Below are 20,822 nucleotides of genomic sequence, written 5' to 3'. Positions count from 1 at the left end.
GGTTTCTGGTCAACGTGTTAATTCCGCCCTCTGGTGTTCAGAGAGGGAATTTCACCCCCATAGGAAATGAGTCTTCATTTAGGCTTCTCCTAAGATAGGAGTGCCCATTTGTGAGCCTCCCAGGGATAAATGATTTTGATAGAGGGCGATGTAGATGACTTATCCAGTTTTCCCACTGGAGATCCGGATCCCTCCAGTGGCCCTCAGGGCCATCTGTGTCCTACCTGATCCCAGCAATCCAGATGAGACTGGGAAGCAGGGGCTCACGGTGATGAATGGATACACCAGCCAGGCAAGTGGCAGAGTGTGAGCCTCTGGTTAGCTAGCTAGAGATGTGGGAGGGGCCCCTTAGTGGGCTCCACATGGTCCTTTGGCCTCTCTCCTGCCATTCATCCCAGGAACTGGCCCTCACTCCACTCACCCATTCCCTTTCTTCCCAGAAGGATGGCTCACGCCCAGACACAGGTGGCTCCTGCACCAACCGTCCAAATGAGGACCAGAGAGGAGGACCTCTCCCTCCCTCCTCCCCCAGCCCTGGAGGGTCTGCCTCCGCCGCCACCCAAGGAATCCTTCTCCAGGTTCCAGCAACAGCGGCAAGCCAGCGAGCTCCGCCGTCTCTACAAACACATCCACCCTGAGCTTCGAAAGAACCTCGAGGAAGCTGTGGCCGAGGACCTGGCCGAGGTGCTGGGCTCAGAGGAGCCCACCGAGGGCGATGTTCAATGCATGCGCTGGATCTTTGAGAACTGGCGACTGGATGCCATCGGTGACCACGAGAGGCCTGCTGCCAAGGAACCTGTGTCAGGTGGCAACGTTCAGGCCACCTCTCGGAAGTTTGAGGAAGGTTCCTTTGCCAGCAGCCCAGAGCAGGAGCCAGCTGGGTCCCGGCCATCTGGAGGCGATGTTCAAGCTGCCAGACAGCTGTTTGAGACCAAGCCGCTGGATGCACTGACAGTCAGGGAGGAGGCGGCAGAGGTCACGGCGAAGGAGCCTGCAGCCAGTGGAGACGTACAGGGTACCAGAAAGCTGTTTGAGACGCGTCCTCTGGACCGGCTCGGGTCCCGCCCCTCTATGCAGGAACAGAGCCCCTTGGAGCTGCGCTCAGAGATTCAGGAGCTGAAGGGCGACGTGAAGAAGACAGTGAAGCTGTTTCAGACGGAACCTCTGTGTGCCATCCAGGACGCAGAGGGCGCCATCCACGAAGTCAAGGCTGCCTGTCGGGAGGAGATTCAAAGCAACGCGGTGAGGTCAGCTCGCTGGCTCTTTGAGACCCGACCTCTGGATGCCTTCAACCAGGATCCCAGCCAGGTGCGGGTGATTCGGGGGATCTCCCTTGAGGAGGGAGCCCTGCCCGATGTCAGTGCGACTCGTTGGATCTTTGAGACTCAGCCTCTGGATGCCATCCGCGAGATCTTGGTGGACGAGAAGGACTTCCAGCCATCTCCAGATCTCGTCCCTCCTGGTCCAGATGTTCAGCAGCAGCGACGTCTGTTTGAGACCTGTGCCCTGGATACTCTGAAGGGGGAAGGAGACGCTGGGGCAGAGGCTCCGCCCAAGGAGGAGGTGATCCCTGGTGATGTTCGTTCTACACTCTGGCTGTTTGAGACCAAACCCCTGGATGCTCTTAGAGACCAGGTCCAAGTGGGCCATCTACAACGGGTGGGTCACCAGAAGGGTGAGGGGCTAACAACCGCCTGTCTGTCTAGTGATGGCACTTCAGCATTGCCTCTGTCTCAGGGTGCCCCCCAGAGTGATGGGTTGAAGGGGGATGTGAAAACCTTCAAGAATCTTTTTGAGACCCTTCCCCTAGACAGCATCGGTCAGGGTGAGCCCTTAGCCTGTGGAAATATAAACCTAGCACAAACTGCTGATTCTGCCAAACAGTCACAGGGCACAGATTCCCCCATCTATGCCATGCAGGACAGCAGGGGACAGCTCCATGCCCTAACTTCCGTCAGCAGAGAGCAGGTAGTCAGAGGTGACGTACAGGGCTACAAGTGGATGTTCGAGACGCAGCCCCTAGACCAGCTGGGCCGAAGCCCCAGCACCGTTGATGTCGTACGAGGCATCACTCGGCAGGATGTGGTGGCTGGGGATGTTGGCACCAGGCGGTGGCTATTTGAGACACAGCCACTGGAGATGATCCACCAACAAGAGCGACAGAAACGACAGGAGGAGGATGGGAAGGGTCCAGAAACCCCTTCTGAGCCCCCCCGAAAAGGTGATGTGCAGACCATCCGCTGGCTGTTTGAGACCTACCCCATGAGCGAGTTGGCAGAGAAGCAAGAATCTGAGGTCACAGATCCCGTGAGCAAGGCCGAGGCACAGTCATGCACCTGGATGTTTGGGACCCAATCTCTGAACCAGGGAGAAGGCTCTGGGGAGCAGCACCTGCAAACCAGCCAGGTCCGGGCTAGAGACAGACAGACAGACAGACACGTCTTTGAGACTGAATCTCTGCAGGCATCAGGCCAGCCCTGTGGCAGAAGGCCTGTAAGGTACAGCAGCCGGGTGGAAATTCCTTCAGGGCAGGTATCGCGGCAGAAAGAGGTTTTCCAGGCACTGGAGGCTGGCAAGATAGAGACACGGGAAGCCAGGAGAAGCCCTGAGTCCATCCCCACAGGCTCTGTACACAAATTCACCTGGCTGTTTGAGAACTGCCCCATGGGCTCCCTGGCAGCCGAGAGCATCAGAGGGGACAACCTCCAGGAAGAACAGCCTAAAGGCTCTGCAGATCGTGGGATCCCAGAAAGGCAGGAGACAGCGGCTGAGAGAACCCTCCGGACTCTGCAAGCCACACCTGGCATCCTGCACCATGGAGGTATCCTCATGGAAGCCCGGGGGCCAGGGGAGCTCTGCCTTGCCAGGTATGTGCTCCCAAGCCCAGGGCAGGGGCGCCCCTACATACGGAAGGAGGAGCTGGTCTGCGGTGAGCTCCCCAGGATCTTACGCCAAGTGCTACGCAGGGCGGATGTGGACCAGCAGGGGCTGCTGGTTCAGGAGGACATGGCTGGCCAGCTCCAGCTCCATCCGCTCAAGCTGCCCGGGCCAGGTGACACTGGGAATATTGAAGACATGGACCCTGAGCTCCAACAGCTGCTGGCTTGTGGCCTTGGAGTCTCTGTGGCAAAGACGGGGCTGGTGATGCAAGAGACAGGGCAGGGCCTAGTGGCACTGACCGCTTACTCCCTCCAGCCCCAGCTAACCAGCAGGGCCCCCGAAAGGAGTAGTGTGCAGCTGCTGGCCAGCTGCATAGACAAAGGAGACCTGATGGGCCTTCACAGTCTGCGGTGGGAGCCACCAACAGACCCAAGTTCTACACCAGGCAGGGAGGAGTCCCAGAGGTTTCCCCCAGCTGAGAGCATCATACAGGTTGCCCCATTAGACTCCACCATAGAGATGGGACACATGAGAGTTTCAGGGGCCATACCCTGCCCACCTCCACCTCGGGCAGTTGGAAAAATGGTAGCTCAGGCCCCATTGCAGGAAGCAAGAAAGCAAGCAGATACCAGCCCGGCTGGGCAGACAGTAAAAGCAGCCTTAGGAGGGCCAGAAGGAACCACAGCTTCCCCTCTAGAGTCTGGGACCCCAGATCTCCAGGAAGCCATGCAAAACCTGCGGATGGCAACTGCAGAGGCCCAAAACCTGCACCAGCAAGTTCTGAACAGACATCCACGGGGCTCGGACCCCGCGGTCACCTCCATGCCTAACCGAGATGTTCTGCAAGCATCGACTCCTGCCACCACGGTGATCCAAGGCAACATTGGGCCTGTGGCCAGAAGTGACGCCAGGATCCCAGCAGCCCCCAGAAAGGTCAGTGGGGACAGCAAAGTAGTCCCCGAAGGGCTGCCTGGGGGGCGGGTGACCATACAGGATGGTATCTATACTGCTCAGCCTGTGCGGACCTCTGACCCACCTGGGGCTGTCCAGCTTTCTGAAAAAGAGCCCCAGCCAAGGGGCGGGGAGAGTGTACTCTCCACACACAGTCCGGGCCCAGCCCAGGCAGAACCAGGTCAGAACCCCAGGTTAGGGTATCATGAGCCTGGGGGACATACACAAAGGGCCTGGGAACCTCTGGGGAAGGTGATGGCCCAAATCCGGCCCGAGGGCCTCCAAGCAGCAGACACTACCCTGAAGACTGTCCCTCTAATTCATCACACTCTGACATCTAAACCCAGGGCGGCAAGTGCCAGCCTGGCCTCCCATAATGCCTCTCTTCCTCCCCCTCCTGCTCTCTCAGCTGCTGTGACAGAACCTCACCACCCAGCTCAAGGCCACCAGCATGCGGACTCCATCCAGCAGGCCCACAAGCCGCTGCAGGACCCCCTTCTTCACACTCACAACAGACCTGCTGGCCAGAAAACCCCTGAGGGGTCAGAGACAAAAAGCTCCAAACCGGAATGCACCATGTCTCCAAGAAAGAAACCCCCAGTGCCTCCCAAACCTGCACATCTAAGCCAAGTCCACCCGCCTCAGAGGCCACCCAAGCCCTCAGCAGCCTCTTCCAGCGTCTCAGAAGCAGGACGAGAGTACAAGCCAGGTGAGCCTGACACAGCCAAAGTTCCCAGAACAGCAGAGCTGGAATGCTTGCCTCCAGCCGGACGCTCCAAGGGACAGACCCCAGCCAAACATCAGCAACTTCTCAGCACCATGGCTTCCAGGCCAAGCAGGGGTCAGGTACCCAGCAACACCCAGAGCCCTGAGTCCCTGGAGGCGAACACTCTCAACAATGACGTCACCCCACCACGAAAGGACCTTAGCTCCCCAAAAGAGCAGTCCATGGACTGTTCCGAGCAGGGGACCCCTGAGAGCCCAGAGACTATACAAGGCAGCCATCGAGAGCTCCAGGGCCTCCTAACCCAAGTGCAAGCCCTGGAGAAGGAAGCAACCCACAGTGTGGATGTGCAAGCCCTGCGGAAGCTCTTTGAGGGTGTACCCCAACTGGGAGGGGACACCCCTCGGGTTCCCACTGCACCCCACAAGACTGAGGCATCTGTGGAGCAGGCCTTTGGGGAGTTGACTCGGGTGAGTGCAGAGGTCGCCCAGCTGAAGGAACAGACCCTAGCCAGGCTGCAGGACATTGAAGAAGCAGTACACAAGGCTCTTAGCTCCATGTCTAGCCTCCAGTCTGAGACTCACACAAGAGGCTATCCACAGAGAATGCCAAAAGACTCCAACACGAACAAGGCCAGTGTCTCCACCAGCAGCGGAGACAGACCTACTGGCTCAAGTCAGGCCAAAGATCCAACTGTAATCAAAAATCAAGGCAAGGTTGAGAGCCATCCCCAGGAGCAAGGTCAAGCCAAGATCTTAAATCACACAGAGGTCAGAGGTCAGGAAGCATTGACTGCCCTTCCCTCCAGGAGGCTGGAGACACCAAGAGAAGAGTCTGGTCTCCAACAAGTGTCATCTTCCTGTAGGGGTTCCTCCTCCCCAACTTTCATCTCTATTCAATCAGCTACAGAGAAACTTCTAAAAGCTTCTAGCCCTCAGGGAAGCCATTGTATCTCAGGGAAAAGTACAGACCTAGCTCAGGACACAGGCCAAGCTCTGTTCTACCAGAGAGATATCCAGGACCAGCCTGGGATGGTTATCAAGGGTTCTGTGCCCACAGGGCAGCAAAAGAATGTCTTGGAATTGCAGACTGCGCCAGCTAGCTCCAAGTCCTATGGAACCACAAGAACAGTGACTGAGCAGTATGAGGAGATGGACCAGTTTGGGAATACAGTCCTCACTTCCTCCACCACCATCACCCATCAGGCAGAGCCCCTGATGGACCCCAGCCCACAGCTCCGGCTCCACACTGCTCCCTTGATGAAGCAGTTCCTACACAGCCCCTCCAGGTTCAACAGGGATGTGACAGAAGCTGAGATAGCATGGGTTCCCTGCAGCCACATCCAGCCAACTGCCCAGTGAGCCCCTCTGTCTCCCACCCATCCTGGGTCCCTCCCCCAGAGCTCTAGGACTGAGTCCAGCATGTGTGTGGAGCAAGGATCAAGAAGAACGGAGCTCTCCAGAGAGCCGACGAGGGCTGTTTGCCATGTTGGTTCAACTCTTGAAAAAGAGACAAGGAAAATAAAGGAGCCCGCCAAAGAATAGTGCTGGATGGGTGGACGGGGCCTCCAGATGTCTGTGGAGGAAGGAAAGTGTGCACATGTTCCCCCACACTAGCCCAGCTTGCCCGCGCACCTGTGAGTCTGTACCTCATTGTCTAGCGATGGAGAGATGCCCCTCCACTGTGCCCCCCCCCCCCCCCCCCCCCGTCAGCCTTTATTTCTTTTGTTATGGAATCCGACTGTCTTAATTCCTGGTGAGGACCAGGGCCGACTGGACTGGACACGGCATTGGTCTCTGTTAGAGACTGGACAGAAGGCTCCAGAAAAACCTGGACGCCTGCCTCTTCATTACCAGCGGTCCAAAGTTCACACGGAAAGAGCCAGCAGTCAACCGTGTTCCTAGAAGCTAAATACACTGCCCTTTCTGCTCCCATCACCCCCACTCTGTACCCCAAACAGGAAAAATATGACCCTAAAATAAACCCAAAGGTGATTCTCTACTTTGTGTGTAACAGACTGTGAGTCATCGTTCCCACGGGGAACACAGTCATGATCATCAGGTGCCTGTTCTAACATTAGCAGTACTGACACTGGAGAGCCAGCATTTCTCCACAGTGTGGGGCAGGAAACAGAAAGGCCCCGCCCACTCACTCCCCTGTTCTGTGATCCCTGCTGGTGTAACCATCCACTACACTCCCTTATCACTGCCTGGGGGCGGGGGGAGGGGGGGCCAGCCTCCAGGTTGCACAGGGCTCAAAGGGAACTCCATGGTCACCAACACTCCATATACACACTCATATCCACACGCTGCACATACACACATATGCACATCACAGGCACACACACAGAGACTGCCAACACGTACCTCTCTCACACACACACAAACACTCACACGTGTACCACAGATATGCACACACCGCAGATCCACATGCTACTGCCCCCTTTATCTCTACCTCCCCGTGATGTTCTTGGATATCATTCTAGGAAAAAAAAATCTTAAAATCCTGGCCCAGAATGGGAAAGCAACCCCATACAACCAGGGAAGGGGAGGTAGGAGCATTCATGCTAGAACTCCCATGCCCAGAATTGCTCAGCCTTCTCTCGTTCACCTGTGCTCTTGGCGCACAGCAGGTACCGTGTGCCAAGCAGGGAAGTGTTCTTCGGAAGGAAGCAGTCAGATCCTGACTGGAAAATGCAATGATTCGGTGAAAGCCTTTCCCCCTTTTTCAAAGCCACTGAACCTTCTCTGCCAGGTGCAGTTTTAGTGGCCGGGATGACAGCAAGATCCAGCGAGGTGCTGCTCTGGGAACCCGGCTTTGCACGAGAAGGAGAAACAAGAAAGATGACATCAGACAGAGGGTGATGAGCCTAACTGAGCTGTCCTTCCACTCAGGAGACATGAGTCATAAGTCATGGCAATGTGACCATGACAAAGAATAGCCTCAGAGAGGTGGCAAGTGTGGGCCTCCATAAGGAAGCCATCTGATACCTGAATGCCAAGAGAACAGGACTCAGAGTGAATCTCAGCACTCGGGAGGTGGGGGGGGGGGATCAGAAGTTCAAGGTCATCTTTGGCAACGAGCAAGTTTGAGGCCAGCCTGGACTACATCAGACTGTCTCAAAACAAAGGGTGTGGGAGCCAGATATGGTGGTGCATCCCTTTAGTTCCAGCACTAAGGGGCTAGAGGCAGCAGATCTCTGTGCATAGGCCAGCCTGATCTACAGAGCCAATGTTGAGCTAGCCAGGGCTACATAGTGAAACCCTGCCTAAAATAAGAAAATAGGGTGTGGGGGTGGAGATAGAGCTCAGCAGTGCCTCCTCATTCACCTGACATGAACAAGGTCCCAGGATATCGATCCTCAACACCACAAAAAAATAAAATGACTTGTGCCAAGAATTCCCCTGTCTCGGCCCCCACTTTGTCTCTCTCCTAACCTGCCATTGGCTCTCACTTGGTCACCGGGTCCAGCAGCTTAACACATGAAGGAACTTACTGATTTCACGCTCTACTATAGAACCATTTACTACAAACAGCATGATACTGGCAGTGTTTTCAGTGTCCTCATCTGTAAAATGGGCACTGTTGTGGGACCTATTATGTGACAACTGAATTAATGGTAATTAATAGTAATTGAAGCTAAGCCTCTGCTTGGCATTCATTCTTAGTACTGCAATTTAGGAGAGATTTTGTTTTGTTTTATAAAAATTGAGACAAGGTCTCTCTCTCTCTATAGCCCTGACTGGCTTGAGCCTTAATATGCAGACCCGGCTAGAAATTCTACTAGCCTGTGCTGTAATTCTACCTCCCCGCCCCCAGGGCTGAGGACGGCAGTGTGTACCACCCCGCCCAGCAGCCTTGCTTTTTATTTGTTTTTGAGAGTCTCGTTTAAAACTGAATGGACTTGCTGGGCGGTGGTGGCGTGCCTTTAATTCCAACACTCCAGGAGGCAGAGGCAGGCGAATCTCTGTGAGTTCGAGGCCAGCCTGGTCTATAAGAGCTAGTTCCAGGATAGGATCCAAAACTACAGAAAAACCCTGTCTTGAAAAACAAGACAAAACAAAACTGACTGGCCTCAGATTTGCCCTGTGGCTGAAGATGAACCCTGAGCCCTTGATCTTGCCCCTACCTCTCAAGTCTTGGAATTGTGGGCTGTGTCGTCACGGTAACCTTCTGGAGTTTTTTTAAGTATCTCCTTTCTCACCTGCAGGGGGCGTGTGCCCAGTGTTGTTCATCTTGGTTACTAGTCAAATGAGCACACAAATGAACGAAACGATTGAGTCAATCTGTGGTGGATTCACGCTACTGGCATTCAATAGCGCTTCGTGCCAGGATCTCTGTTCAGGATGCTAAAAATAGCGATGAACAAGGCAGAATTTACCCTTGACCTCACAAGGACTGACAGTGAAGACAAATAAATATACACGCAGATTAGGTCATTTTACACGGGACAAAAACTGTGTGTGGAAAACAAGGTCAGTCGGCAAGGGCAGGCTGAGTTTGGGTGGTCGAGGAGGCGTCGCTGCAGAGCACCCGGAACGGAGGTGCCGGGTGTGCGCAGCGGCTGAGCAGTGCGTGCAGGAGGCCCCGCCCTGGCTCGCTCACACCTGCAACCGCACCTGCCTCCGCACCTGCCCAGGCTCCGCCCCTCTCCACGCGCGCCGAGCCCAGACCCCGCCCCCGGAGCCGGCGGGGCGGGCTCCCACGGCCGTCGCCAAGGTGACGGTGACGTCGCGGGCTTCTGGGTTCGGAACGTTCAGGCGGTGGCTGGTTGCCAGGAAACGCCCGGCAGGCGTGCTGCCAGGGCTGGCTTCGCGAGCAGACGCCGGGCGCCAGGACGCGCCGTCCCGGCCAGCTCTTGCGCGGAGCCTCCCTCCCGGATTCCAAACTGATGCCGGTTCTGGGGCTCACCCGGGAGGGCGCCTGGTCCCTCCTTGATGCTCTCTGTCCTTGCCTGTGTCTGGAATTCGTCCTCTGCCTCCGGCTGCCATCCATCTCTGCCTCCCCAGTTTGAGACTATATCAAAGTAAAATATTAAGAGCCTGGGCAGGCAAGATAACTCTGCTGATAAAGGCGCCTATGGCGCAAGCTTGGCAGCCTGAGTCCCATCCCAGAATCCAGGTGAAGGTGGAAAGCCGAGAATGTACACAGTTATCCTTGGACCACCACACACAGGACGTGGCATCCTTCCTCACCCATCCACACACATCATGCATACACGATAGTAAAAATTTGGTTTATTTTTATCATTTGTGGTGTGTGTACACATGACTGCACGCCTTTAATTCCAGCAGTCGGGAAGCAGAGGTAAGCAGATCTCTGTGAGTTCAGGCAAGCCTGATCTATAGAGCAAGTTCGAGGACAGCTAGGGGCTACACTGAGAAATGCTGTCTCCAAAAAAAAAAAAAAAAAAGCCCAAAGTAAAGTTTTTTTAAGTTTAAAAAGAAAAAGGGGAAGGTGGGGTGGATCACTTCTTTAACGGTAGCATTAAGGGAAGCAGAGGCAGGAAGATCTCTGAGAGTTGGAGGTCGGCCTGGTCTATAGAGTGAGTTCCAGACGAGTCAAGATAACATAGGACCTTGTCTCCAAAAGAAAAAGAAAAAGAAAAAAAACATATCTAGACATATGGCTTGGTGGTAAAGTACTTGCTGAGCATGTGCAAGACTCTGGGTTCAACACACACCTATAAACACACACACACACACACACACACACACACACACCCGAAGCCACTCCTCCCGATACCCTGCCCTGGCCTCCCAGGTTACTAGGTCTGGAATCTAAGCTCTCTCTCTCGGTAGCCTGTAGGACCAGAATGGCTTGCCTCTCCACATTCCTCTCCCCAGGCCCCCACTGTTCCTTCCGCTCCTCCACCAGTCACACTAGTTTTGGTCATAAAACACCAGGTTGATTCCTGCCCCAGGACCTTTGTACTTTCCTCCAGCCTGGAAGTCTCCCAGGTCTTCAGGGGCTGAAATCCTAACTCACTTTGCTTTCAACCAAGCTTCTCTCTAGAAAGACCTTCCACGTCAGTGACGCCGTGCTACGGTCTTTTCCTCGGGGCGTAACACGGTCTTCCGTCACCACCTAGGAGTACAGATTACCTTGGTTTGGTTGCCATGGCAACGGGCTGAACAAAACAATCCGGTGACAGGAAGATGTCCCTTAATGGAGCCGTTGACTTTCCCTAGTAGGAAGGTGGTGAGGTCACAGGGACCTCGCCTGGGATCCCAGCCATCACCCCTTCCTACTCCCGGTGCCAGGCTGCATGTCTTGGAACAGAATAGAGAATATACCGAGGGGGACTCCACCGCGAAGCTTCCATGAGCTCATGATCCAGGACAAGCGGGACTTTTCGGTGATGCAGCTGTTTGGGGGTCGCCCACGTTCCTGTCAGTGACTCTTCATCTGTGTTTTGGAAGTGAACCGAATAGACCGCCTTTGTTTTCCAAGTCAGACTTGGGTGGGATTGTAACTGTGTTTGGTCATTGCTGTCGGTTTGTTCGTGTCTTCCCAGGAGAAGTTACCCACACATGCCCAGCCTTTTCCTCCTGTCTAAACAGGAAGGACTTCCTCCACGTTTCCATGCCTTTTCAAGCTCTCCCTAAGATCTATGGACATAAAAATTCCTGCCAGGTTACACAGTTGCAGAGCCACACCCTGACAACTTTTCCTTCTCTTTCTTCTTCATCATCATCATCTCCTCCTTCTCTTCCTCCTTCTTCTTTTGGTCTCTCTCTATATTCCTGTCTTTCTCGGAACTCGCCCTGCAGGCCAGTCTGGCCTCAAACCCACAGAGATCCGCCTGCCTCTGCCTCCCACTTTCTGCGACTAAAGCGTGTGCCACCATGCCCGGCTTCTCTCTTTTTTCCAAACTTGCTCTCCATAGCACTGGGGCTTCCTCTCCAGCATATAATTTCCATGTTCTTCGTCTAAAGCTCCCTCCCACCCTGTGTCTGATCCCCACACCAGCTTAAATGGTGTGGTCCCTTCTCCTTTCTCTGGCATTCTCCTCCTCCAGGCAGCTGCCGAGATTTACAGTTGGCCTGCTCTGGAATTTTTCTTTTAAATTCTAATAAAATTGTTCTTGAGTAGCCTGGCAGTGGTGGTGCACGCCTTTAATCCCAGCACTCAGGAGATGGAGGCAGGCAGATCTCTGTGAGCTGGAGGCCAACCTGGTCTACAGAGTGAGTTCCAGGACAGCTAAGACTACACAGAGAAACACTCTCCTCCCCACAAAAATTCATTGATCTTGCCATTTGTGTTTGCTGGAGCATATTAATGTCACAGGCATAATTGTTGCACCAGAAACCCCTAAACTTTAAACAGTAATGCTCATTAACGGCCTAGGTGTTGGGACAGAAGCCAGGAGAGATGGTTTTCCCCTGCCCTGTAACATGGAGGACTGCAGCTCTCTGTGTGACCCTCCTCACAGCATGGCTGTCTTGTGGACATCATTCATTGTGGCAGGGCTTGCCGCCCACCTGACAAAGCAGAAGCCAAATTCAGAGGTCCTGGAGAATAACACTGGCAGTCTGCAGATTGCGAGTTAATCACGAATCTGCCAGGATTAAAAGCAAGGGGTGTTGGTGGAACCTTCTCATGGAGAAGAGGCAAAAATGTAGACCATGCCACTGTCTTTGGCAAGTGCCCTCTCCACCGCCTCTTCACTGTCATCCCACCTTCATGGAGAACACATCCTTCCACCCGGGATGATTCCAAAGCACACGGTAGGTACAAAGTGTGTCCTTTACAGTGGACAAGGGCGTGTCAGCCAGAGCATCACTGGAACACGGGTACCCACTTCTCACGGCTGTGAGGGAGGAAGGACTTACGGTTTGCTTGTTTTTCTCTGTTGCTTAAGGATGCAGTCAGTCACAGTAGGGAAGGCATGACGGCCTAATCACAGTCAGGAAGCAGAGAGAGATGAACACTGCTCCCGGGTGGGTCTTCTCCCTGTCTTCTCCTGACACACCAGAGTTTCGTTCCCATGGGGAGTCTAAATCCCATCACACTGGGGGACTACCACACCTCATATTTGTATCAAAGGTAGCAGGCAACTATAGCATTTTTTTAACTACATGTATTTATTCATCCATTTATGAATGGGGGCACATTCCTGCCATGGCACTCATGGAGGTCAGAGGGCAATGTCACCAATCCCACCTTTTTGTTTTCTTTTGGGGGACAGATGCAGCTACTGGGGACTAGGAAATGCATGACCGTCTAAGGCTCTGACGGTTTTCTATCACCCAGGGCATTGAAAATCCAGTCTGCCTTTTCCCACTCTAAACTCTGTAAATGTCCACCTGAGCGGGTCTTGACAGACAGGCATCAGAAACAGAAAAATGGATGTTTGGGAACGGAGCCTGAGGGAGGGGGCAGCAGGCAAAAGGGAGAAGGTGGGAACCCATAAAGACAAAGGGACCCAGGTCACAGATGAAGGTTTCTCTGTGTAGCTTTGAAGTCTGTCCTGGAACTCACTATGTAGTCCAGGCTGGCCTCGAACTTACAGAGATCCACCTGCCTCTGCCTCCTGAGTGCTGGGATTAAAGGCATGCACCACCACCGCCTGGCTATTTTAAGACAAACCTGTTAAGTTTCTCAACCCCTCTGCCTGCTTATTCAAGAAGAGCATCTACTGGATCCTTCTCAACCCTGGAGCCCGGACATTATCTCTGCTCTCCTCACTTCCTGTGAGGGAGGCAGCAGGTACCACCCACTCAAGCCCAGGCTCCCAGCTGCCCTGCCCCCAGGTCCCAGTAGCTGACCTGAAGCTTTGTCGTCCCCCCCCCCACACACACCCCTTATCTTCAGTGTTGGCCCGTCCTTCAGTAACAGCCTTCCGCCCCTGCCATGACTCCTCCTACCCAGCCCTGCAGCTCTCTCCACCTCCACCTTCAAATTCCCCATCTGTGGGCGTTCAAACTCTTCCTGGCAGCTGCTGTTTATCACCCAGGTCACTGGTCCTTCTAGGGCCTTTGTTATTCTGCCCAGGCTGTGTCGCAGTCTTCTGGTTTGGGCCAGGGCCAACTTACCCTTTGAACCTCATCCTGTTTAAGGCCTGAGATACTTTTAGAGACCCTTGGAAATACAGCCTCTCTTAAAATCCGAAGGAGAGCCAGGGGTGCTTGTTAACTTCTAGAAAAAATAATTTTTTTTTTTTTTCTGTTTGAGACAGGGTTTCTCTGTAGCTTTGGAGCCTGTCCTGGAACTAGCTCTTGTAGACCAGGCTTGCCTCGAACTCACAGAGATCTGCCTGCCTCTGCCTCCCAAGTGCTGGGATTAAAGGTGTGAGTCTCTATGCCCAGTAAAAATGTTCCTTTTTGAGACAAAGTCTGCCGTAAGTCAGGGAGACTTCACTCGCGCTGTGTTACTAAGTGACCTTGAATTAATGAAACTCTAGCCTCCAGCCCCTGATTACAGGCATGTGACGTCACACTGGTTTACAGAGTGCTAAGGATCAAACCCTGGGCTTTGTGGAAGCTAGGCAAAGCAGGGTACCAATAGAGCACCAGCCCTAGTCACCAAAGGAAAGGTTTTAACATACAGCACTGACATATTCATCTTTTATTTCCCAGTCATAAAGTACATAGAGAAAAAGAGACCCCGTGGGATCCTGCTTTTGCTTGGGTTGGACCCCACATCCCCTATTTCCATCCACCTGTTTTGGAAAGCTTAATCTGAAGACTCAGGTCTGAGGTCACCACTGAAGACTTGAAAGCCATCAGGAATGCCCATGTTTGGCTCCAACCCCAACTCCCTGAAGTCCTGCCCACTGTGCTGTGGATCCTTCCACATCCACTTTGCTCTTTTGTTTCCCTCACGGTACCCTCTCCCACGGACGACCAGCTAAATTCAAATGGTACAGGTTTAACCTGGGACTCGCAGGCAACTAGGATCCGCTACATGGGCGGGCCCTCGGGTGCGCGCCGCGGGAGGGGCGGGCCCATGGGCGCGCGGCCGCGGCCGGGTACCCAAAGCTCCGCCTTGCCCAGACCTCCTCCCCTGCAAGGTTTCTTACGAAAAAGTGCAGCTGAGAATTCCCAGAAGGTTCCGGATGTGAAGTCACGGGCGTGAGGTCACCGAGAGCGGTTCCAGGAATCTGAAACTTGTGGGCGAGAAAGGAAAACTCAGAAGAAGGAAAGAGGGAGTATTGGAGGGTGAGGGGGTGGCAGCCAGCTGTCTGAGCCCAGGCTTGTCCCCTGCCGGATCTTGGCTCTTCTGACCCCAGAAAAGGTGACTCCTCACTCTGTCGTATTTTGAGAAAGGCCGGTTGAACGAAACAAAGCGATACTCATCCCTTTGAACCATGAACCAAAAATCCGAGATAGCTCGTGTTGGGGCAGAAGAGGCGAAAGGAGAGGGTTTGCGGGCTCGAAGAACAACTTGAGAATAAGACCAGATTTTACATGAACGTGTCTTTGACCTAACTGCACACGCAAGGATAAGGACACAACAGAAGGATAAATACTAACTAAAGTGGTTTGGTGGCAGCGATTATTTAAACTATAGAAGACCTAGACAATCCATCTGAAAGGAGCGTGGTAAATTAGCGCTCCGTAGGCTGGGTTAGAAAGACAACTGGCTGGCTGGGTTGTTTCTGCGCGTTTGTTTGTTTTTAAGACAGAGTCTCATAGCCATGCCGACCTGGAACACTGTGTGTATGTATGTATGTGTATATATATATATAGCTCAGGCTGTCTTTGAACTCTCCATCCTCCTGCCACTGCTTCCTGAGTGGATTACAAGATGCTTTATAATAGAGCCCAAGAATGCCGTGCCAGCATATTTGCCTACTGTTCTGGTCTAATTTTTTTTTTTTTTTTTTTTTTTTTTTGGTTTTTTCGAGACAGGGTTTCCCTGTAGTTTCTAGAGCCTGTCCTGGAACTAGCTCTTGTAGACCAGGCTGGCCTCGAACTCAGAGATCCGCCTGCCTCTGCCTCCCGAGTGCTGGGATTAAAGGCGTGCGCCACCACCGCCCGGCCTTGCCTACTGTTCTGGTCTAATTTCTTTTTCCTTTGGTGCAGAGGATTAAGCCCAGGATCTTGTGCATGTAGAGAAGCGCTGGGCTTTGAAGTTATATCTCCACCGTGGGATTTTTGAAGATAAATCTTCCATGTGTAGCTCTGAGCTCATGAGCTCAATCTTCCTGCTTCTGCTTTTAATCCTAGCATCCAGGAGGCAGAGGCCGTCACCAGCCTGGTCTACATACCTAGCTTCAGGCCAGCCAAAGCTACATAGTGAGACCCTGTGTTACAGACAGATCAATCAGACTGAGTACTTAGGAGGTTCAGGATGCCACACAGACACTGGCAAAGCTGTGACCAGAGCAAAGGGCAATCACAATGCATAGTGGTGACCAAGCGTGAGAAGAAGGGAAGGCCTTGTGCATGAATTGGCATTTGCACAGAGACCAGAACGAGCTGTGAACATCCTGTGTCTGCCCAAGGTTGGAGAGGTGGAAGGGTGCCGGGTAGGACCCAGCAGGCCCTGTGGGCCCTTCGGCTTTTATGTGTCAGAAGAGAAGCCCCTAGCAGGTGTTTTGTTTCTGAGTCAGGGTCTACACAGCATAGCCCAGGCTGGCCTTGAACTCTCCACGTAGCCAAGGGTGACCTTGAATTTATAACCCTCTTGAGTGCTAGGATTACAATTGACACTACTGCCCATAGCTTTATTCGGGACTAAAGGGGCAGGTCAACACTCTACCAACTGAACTCCATGCCCAGCCCCTCGATGGGTTGTGAAGAATGAACTGACAGGTTGTGGAAGATTCTAGTTCTGAGTGGAGATCCTACCCCAGAGGAGATCTAGCCATCAACTCAATGAGAGTCAACCAGAGAGGGAGGAGAAAGGAATCAGCAGCGGCGTAGGCTTTCTGGGTTAATTTGCTCACCAGTAGCCCAGATGTAGGTGTGAGGGTAAGAGGCCCCAGGCTACTGTGTAACCAGAAGCAGGAGCCTGTCCTTTACAGGATAGAGGTCGTGTGAATAGCTAGTGTGAGCCGCCTCCAAGGGTCAGGGTTTCAGGACTGGTAGAGACAGGAGAGTGTCTGGAATTTGAACAGGAGCAGGCCCCGGAGAGAAACAGCTGGCATGCTTGAATGAGGAATTTGAGGAGGGTTTCATTAAAAAAAAAAATCTAGCCTTTGCAAGCCAAGTCTACTGAAGTCATGAGGGCAGTGCTGGACCCCAGGCTCCTGAGAATGGCGATTTTAGCACCCACAGGTCCCAGGGGTAAGGAGGAGATACTGCACTGGGCATAGTGAGCATTTGGAAAGGGGTCAGCTGAGGCAGGACAATGGTAAGTTTGAGACTGGCTACATAAACATAGCAAGACCTTGTCTCAAATGAGAGGAAAGAGAGAGGAAGCTCAGTGGAGGGAATAGAAAGAGAGATGTCCAGCTTGTGTGACTTCATCCAAGGAAGGGGATTAACTTTTTGCTAGACCAGTGTGGATTTGGCCAACTGGCAGAAGCTGAGTTGTGTTGGAACCTGTCCCTGGCAACCCTACAAGGGGAACACACCTCTGACCTCACTCCACACCTCTTCTCCGAAGCCCCTGGGAAGCCCGAAGCCCGATGAGGCTCAGGGACAACCTGCAGAGTCAGCCCCTGTCCCTCGGGGACAGTCAGTGCAGGGCAAAGAGAGGTGATGGGCAGGCTGCGGGGAAGAGGATCTGTGCACAAAGCCTTGATCTCAGAGACTGAACTCAGGTAGAAAAGGAAAAGAGGCCACTACCCTCCGGCCATTAGAGATTAGAGAAACCAGAACTGGGAGAGATGGGGTCAGTCTTCCAGAGAGAATGCAGAACCGGAGAACCGGAGTCGGGTCTGTTGCCGAGGAAAGCAGTATTGTCAGAGGAGGAGGGAAGGGGGAATGGGAAGAAGGAGAGCAGGCTGGGATAAATACTTTAAACAGGCTAAGAACAGAGAGAGGGAGGGAAGGGGGGAGGGAGACAGACAAGTCAGAGTCAGACAGGCACGCACGCACGTCCACAGAAAATAATGTCCGTGTAAAAGTCACCTTTGGCAGCCTGTGTATATAACCTCAGTACTGGGGGAGGGACGAGGAGGTCTAAAAGAGAGAGAGAGAGAGAGAGAGAGAGAGAGAGAGGGAGAGAGAGGAGAGAGAGTTCTAGGTTCAGTGGGAAACTGTTTCAAAACTGAGAGTGCACCCTTGATACACACGCACACGTACACACACACACACACACACACACACACACACACACACACACACAAGCAATAAATAAGTAACTAGGGCGACACAAAGAAACCCTTTCTTGGAAAAATAAAAAAGAAAGAGAGGCAAGGAAAGCTATCTTCACATTTTAGTATCTTATCTTTTCATATATATCTATTTGTTTTGCGCGTATGTGCACGTGCGTGTGGCTGTAGAAGTCAAAGGACAATGACGACAGCTGGTTCTGACCTTTACCCTGTGGGTTACAGGACCCAAACTCAGGTCCTCAGCCTTGACTCCGAGGCCCTTATCCTGCTTCTCCATCTCGCTGGCCTGACAACTCATTATTTCCTGAGTGTTTTCCATGTCAAATTTGTATGTTTTGGTTTTCGAGACAGGATCTCATATATCAGGCTAATCTCTAACTCATTATATAGTCTATCTAGCAGAAGCTAGTCTTGGACTTCTGAGCCTGCTTCCCAAGTTAAAGGCGTGTGCTGCCATGTTTAGCTTGCTTTTTAAAGGGATTTTTATTATTATTATTTTGGTTTTTTGAGACAGGGTTTTTCTGTAGCTTTGGAGCCTGTCCTGGAACTTGCTCTGTAGACCAGGCTGGCCTCGAACTCACAGAGATCCGCCTGCCTCTACCTCCTGAGTGCTGGGATTAAAGGCGTGCGCCACCACTGCCCCTCTCAAAGGTATACCCAGTGAAAAGTCCCCTGGCGGGTGGGAGACAGACAGAGAGGGCATGTGGAGAGAGCTTGGGTATAGAGTTTATTTAATGGGTAAGGGGATTATGGAGTGAAGAGATAAATAGAGAAGTAGAAAGAGACAGACAGCTAGAGAGAGGAAAAGGGAAGTGGGGAGGCAGTAACCTCTTCAGAAGAAGGAAGGATAGAGAGTTCAAAGATGGAGATGGAGAGCGTGGAGGGGGGAGATTGGTGGGTGAAGCTTGTCTCTTAAAGAGATAAGGTGCCCAGGTGATTGGAAGGTCAGCAAACCGCTAATACCCAAGACCAGATATATTTTCCCCCCGAAGAGCACAAAACTCCATTGTTTCTCATTTACTTATCAGTCTGTAATCCCAGTACTCAGGAGGCTGAACCAAGAAGGTCAGCAGTTCAAGACCATCCTGAGCAATTTAGTGAGAGCCTGTCTCAAAATAAAAACGGGTAGAGCTGGGCTGGTTCAGTGGTGTGGAGTACCGTGTGCTGCTCTTGCGGAGGAGGACGAGCCTGCTTACTTCCCTGGATCCATTATCACTACAGCCCAGCTCCAAGCAGAGTTGGTTCCCCTAGCCTGCTTGGATACACTTGTGTTCACGCACACACATGCACACTCACAAACACACACACACACATGTGTACACCCACATATAGAGATTTTATTTTTGTATAAATAAAACTTGCCTGAAGATCAGAAGGTAGAACTAGCCAGGCGGTGGTGGCGCACGCCTTTAATCCCAGCACTTGGGAGGCAGAAGCAGGTGGATCTCTGTGAGTTTGAGGCCAGCCTGGTCTACAAGAGCTAGTTCCAGGACAGGCTTCAAAGCGACAGAGAAACCACAGGCCAACTTCAGGAGGCTCCTTTTATCCACAGGCAGATGGGGAGGGGAGGAATGGGTGGATAGGGGAAAACAGTGCCCTCCCTAGGCTACCTCCTTGGTTTGTGAGGGGGATTTCCAATCTAACAGACTCTATGCCTTCCCTACAAAGGGGTTTCCCAAGAGAGAAGGGTCAGAAGAGGAAAGCGAGCCATTGCCCCCCCTTCCCTCTTGGACTTGACATGCTAAGGTCAGTGTGGGTCCTACTTCCCTCCCCATCGGTCACTGAGAATAATTCCAATGTCTCCATATGCCCTGTACCCAGAGACTCCTAAAGCCAGGCAGTGACACACACCTTTAATCCCAGCACTCAGGAGGCAGAGGCAGGCAGATCTCTGTGAGTTCGAGACCAGCCTGGTCTACAGAGTGAGTTCAAGGGCAGTTAGGACTACACAGAGAAACCGTGTCTCCACAAGAACAAGCACCCAGTACTTGTGGACCACTCCATGCAGCAAATGAGCGTCAGGCGGGCACAGTTGGGTAAGAAGGATGCATGGGTGATGTCCTGTGTAGGAAAGCAGGTGTGCCAGGCAAGCTCTCTGCCTCTGGGCTATACCCTCAGTCCTCTTTTTTTTTAATTAATCAATTTATTAATTAACTTCATTGAGTAAGGGTCTCATGTAGCCTAGGATGTCCTTAAACTCACTCACTATATAGTGACCGACTCCTCGTCTCCACCTCCCAAGAGCTAGGATTACAAGCATCTGCCACCACATACCAAAATTATGATTGCTTTTTTTCTTTCTTTTCGAGACAGGATTTCTCTGTGTAACAGTCCTGGCTGTCCTGGAACTCACTTTTTAGATGAAACTGGCCTCGAACTCACTGAGATCTGCCTGTCTTTGCCTCCCAAATGCCGGGATTAAAGGCATGCGCCACCACTGCCCAGCTCCAAGCCTACTTTTTATCCTGAGCCAAAGTCTCACTGAATTGACCAGCCAGACCTTGAAGTTTTAAACCCACACCTCAGCCTCTGGAGCAGCTGGGATTATAGTCCTGTGCTATAGTTTCAAGCCTTATTTCTTTCTTTTCTTTTTCAAATATTTTGTGTGTGTGTGTGTGTGTGTGTGTGTGTGTGTGTTCAGGTGCCCATGGGTATAAGAATAGGGAAAGGGGAACAAAACCAACAAAGGATGATGGGTACATTACCAGAGAAGTAACAGCAGCTCTTTTCACTGAGACCTCTGAGGTGGGGTCTAGAACATTCCTCAGAGGGTTCCACCCTAGCCCACAGCTTGTTAAGGACTGTGTTCAAGGCCACTTCCAACCTGCCCTCTGGGTAAATTGAAGCGGGTTTGGGTCAACAGAAAGATTGCCCCAGGCCAGGAGTCAGCTGTTTGTAATGTTAAACTAGGCACACGTGAGACCCGTGATTGCAGCAGGGTTGAGGCAAGGATTGCTAAGCAGTCAGGTGTTTTGTTCAGCACGTCTCAAAAGTGTGAGATCATTGATAATGTCCTTAAGAAATCACCGTTTCTGT

At 52.5% G+C, this 20,822-nt stretch overlaps 1 protein-coding gene across 1 annotated transcript; it reads left to right on the top strand.

Annotated features, from left to right (window-relative positions):
* The first annotated feature begins 444 nt into the window (after positions 1 to 444).
* Xirp1 (xin actin binding repeat containing 1) lies at positions 445 to 5,916 on the top strand. Its single transcript, XM_038321099.1, has one exon. It carries the CDS (start codon positions 445 to 447, stop codon positions 5,914 to 5,916), a length of 5,472 nt encoding a protein of 1,823 aa, XP_038177027.1.
* The last annotated feature ends 14,906 nt before the right edge of the window (positions 5,917 to 20,822 follow it).

The sequence above is a fragment of the Arvicola amphibius genome, chromosome 3, assembly GCF_903992535.2.
Source record: "Arvicola amphibius chromosome 3, mArvAmp1.2, whole genome shotgun sequence".
Classification (NCBI taxonomy): domain Eukaryota; kingdom Metazoa; phylum Chordata; class Mammalia; order Rodentia; family Cricetidae; genus Arvicola; species Arvicola amphibius.
This window is presented reverse-complemented; position numbering and strand designations above follow the sequence as displayed.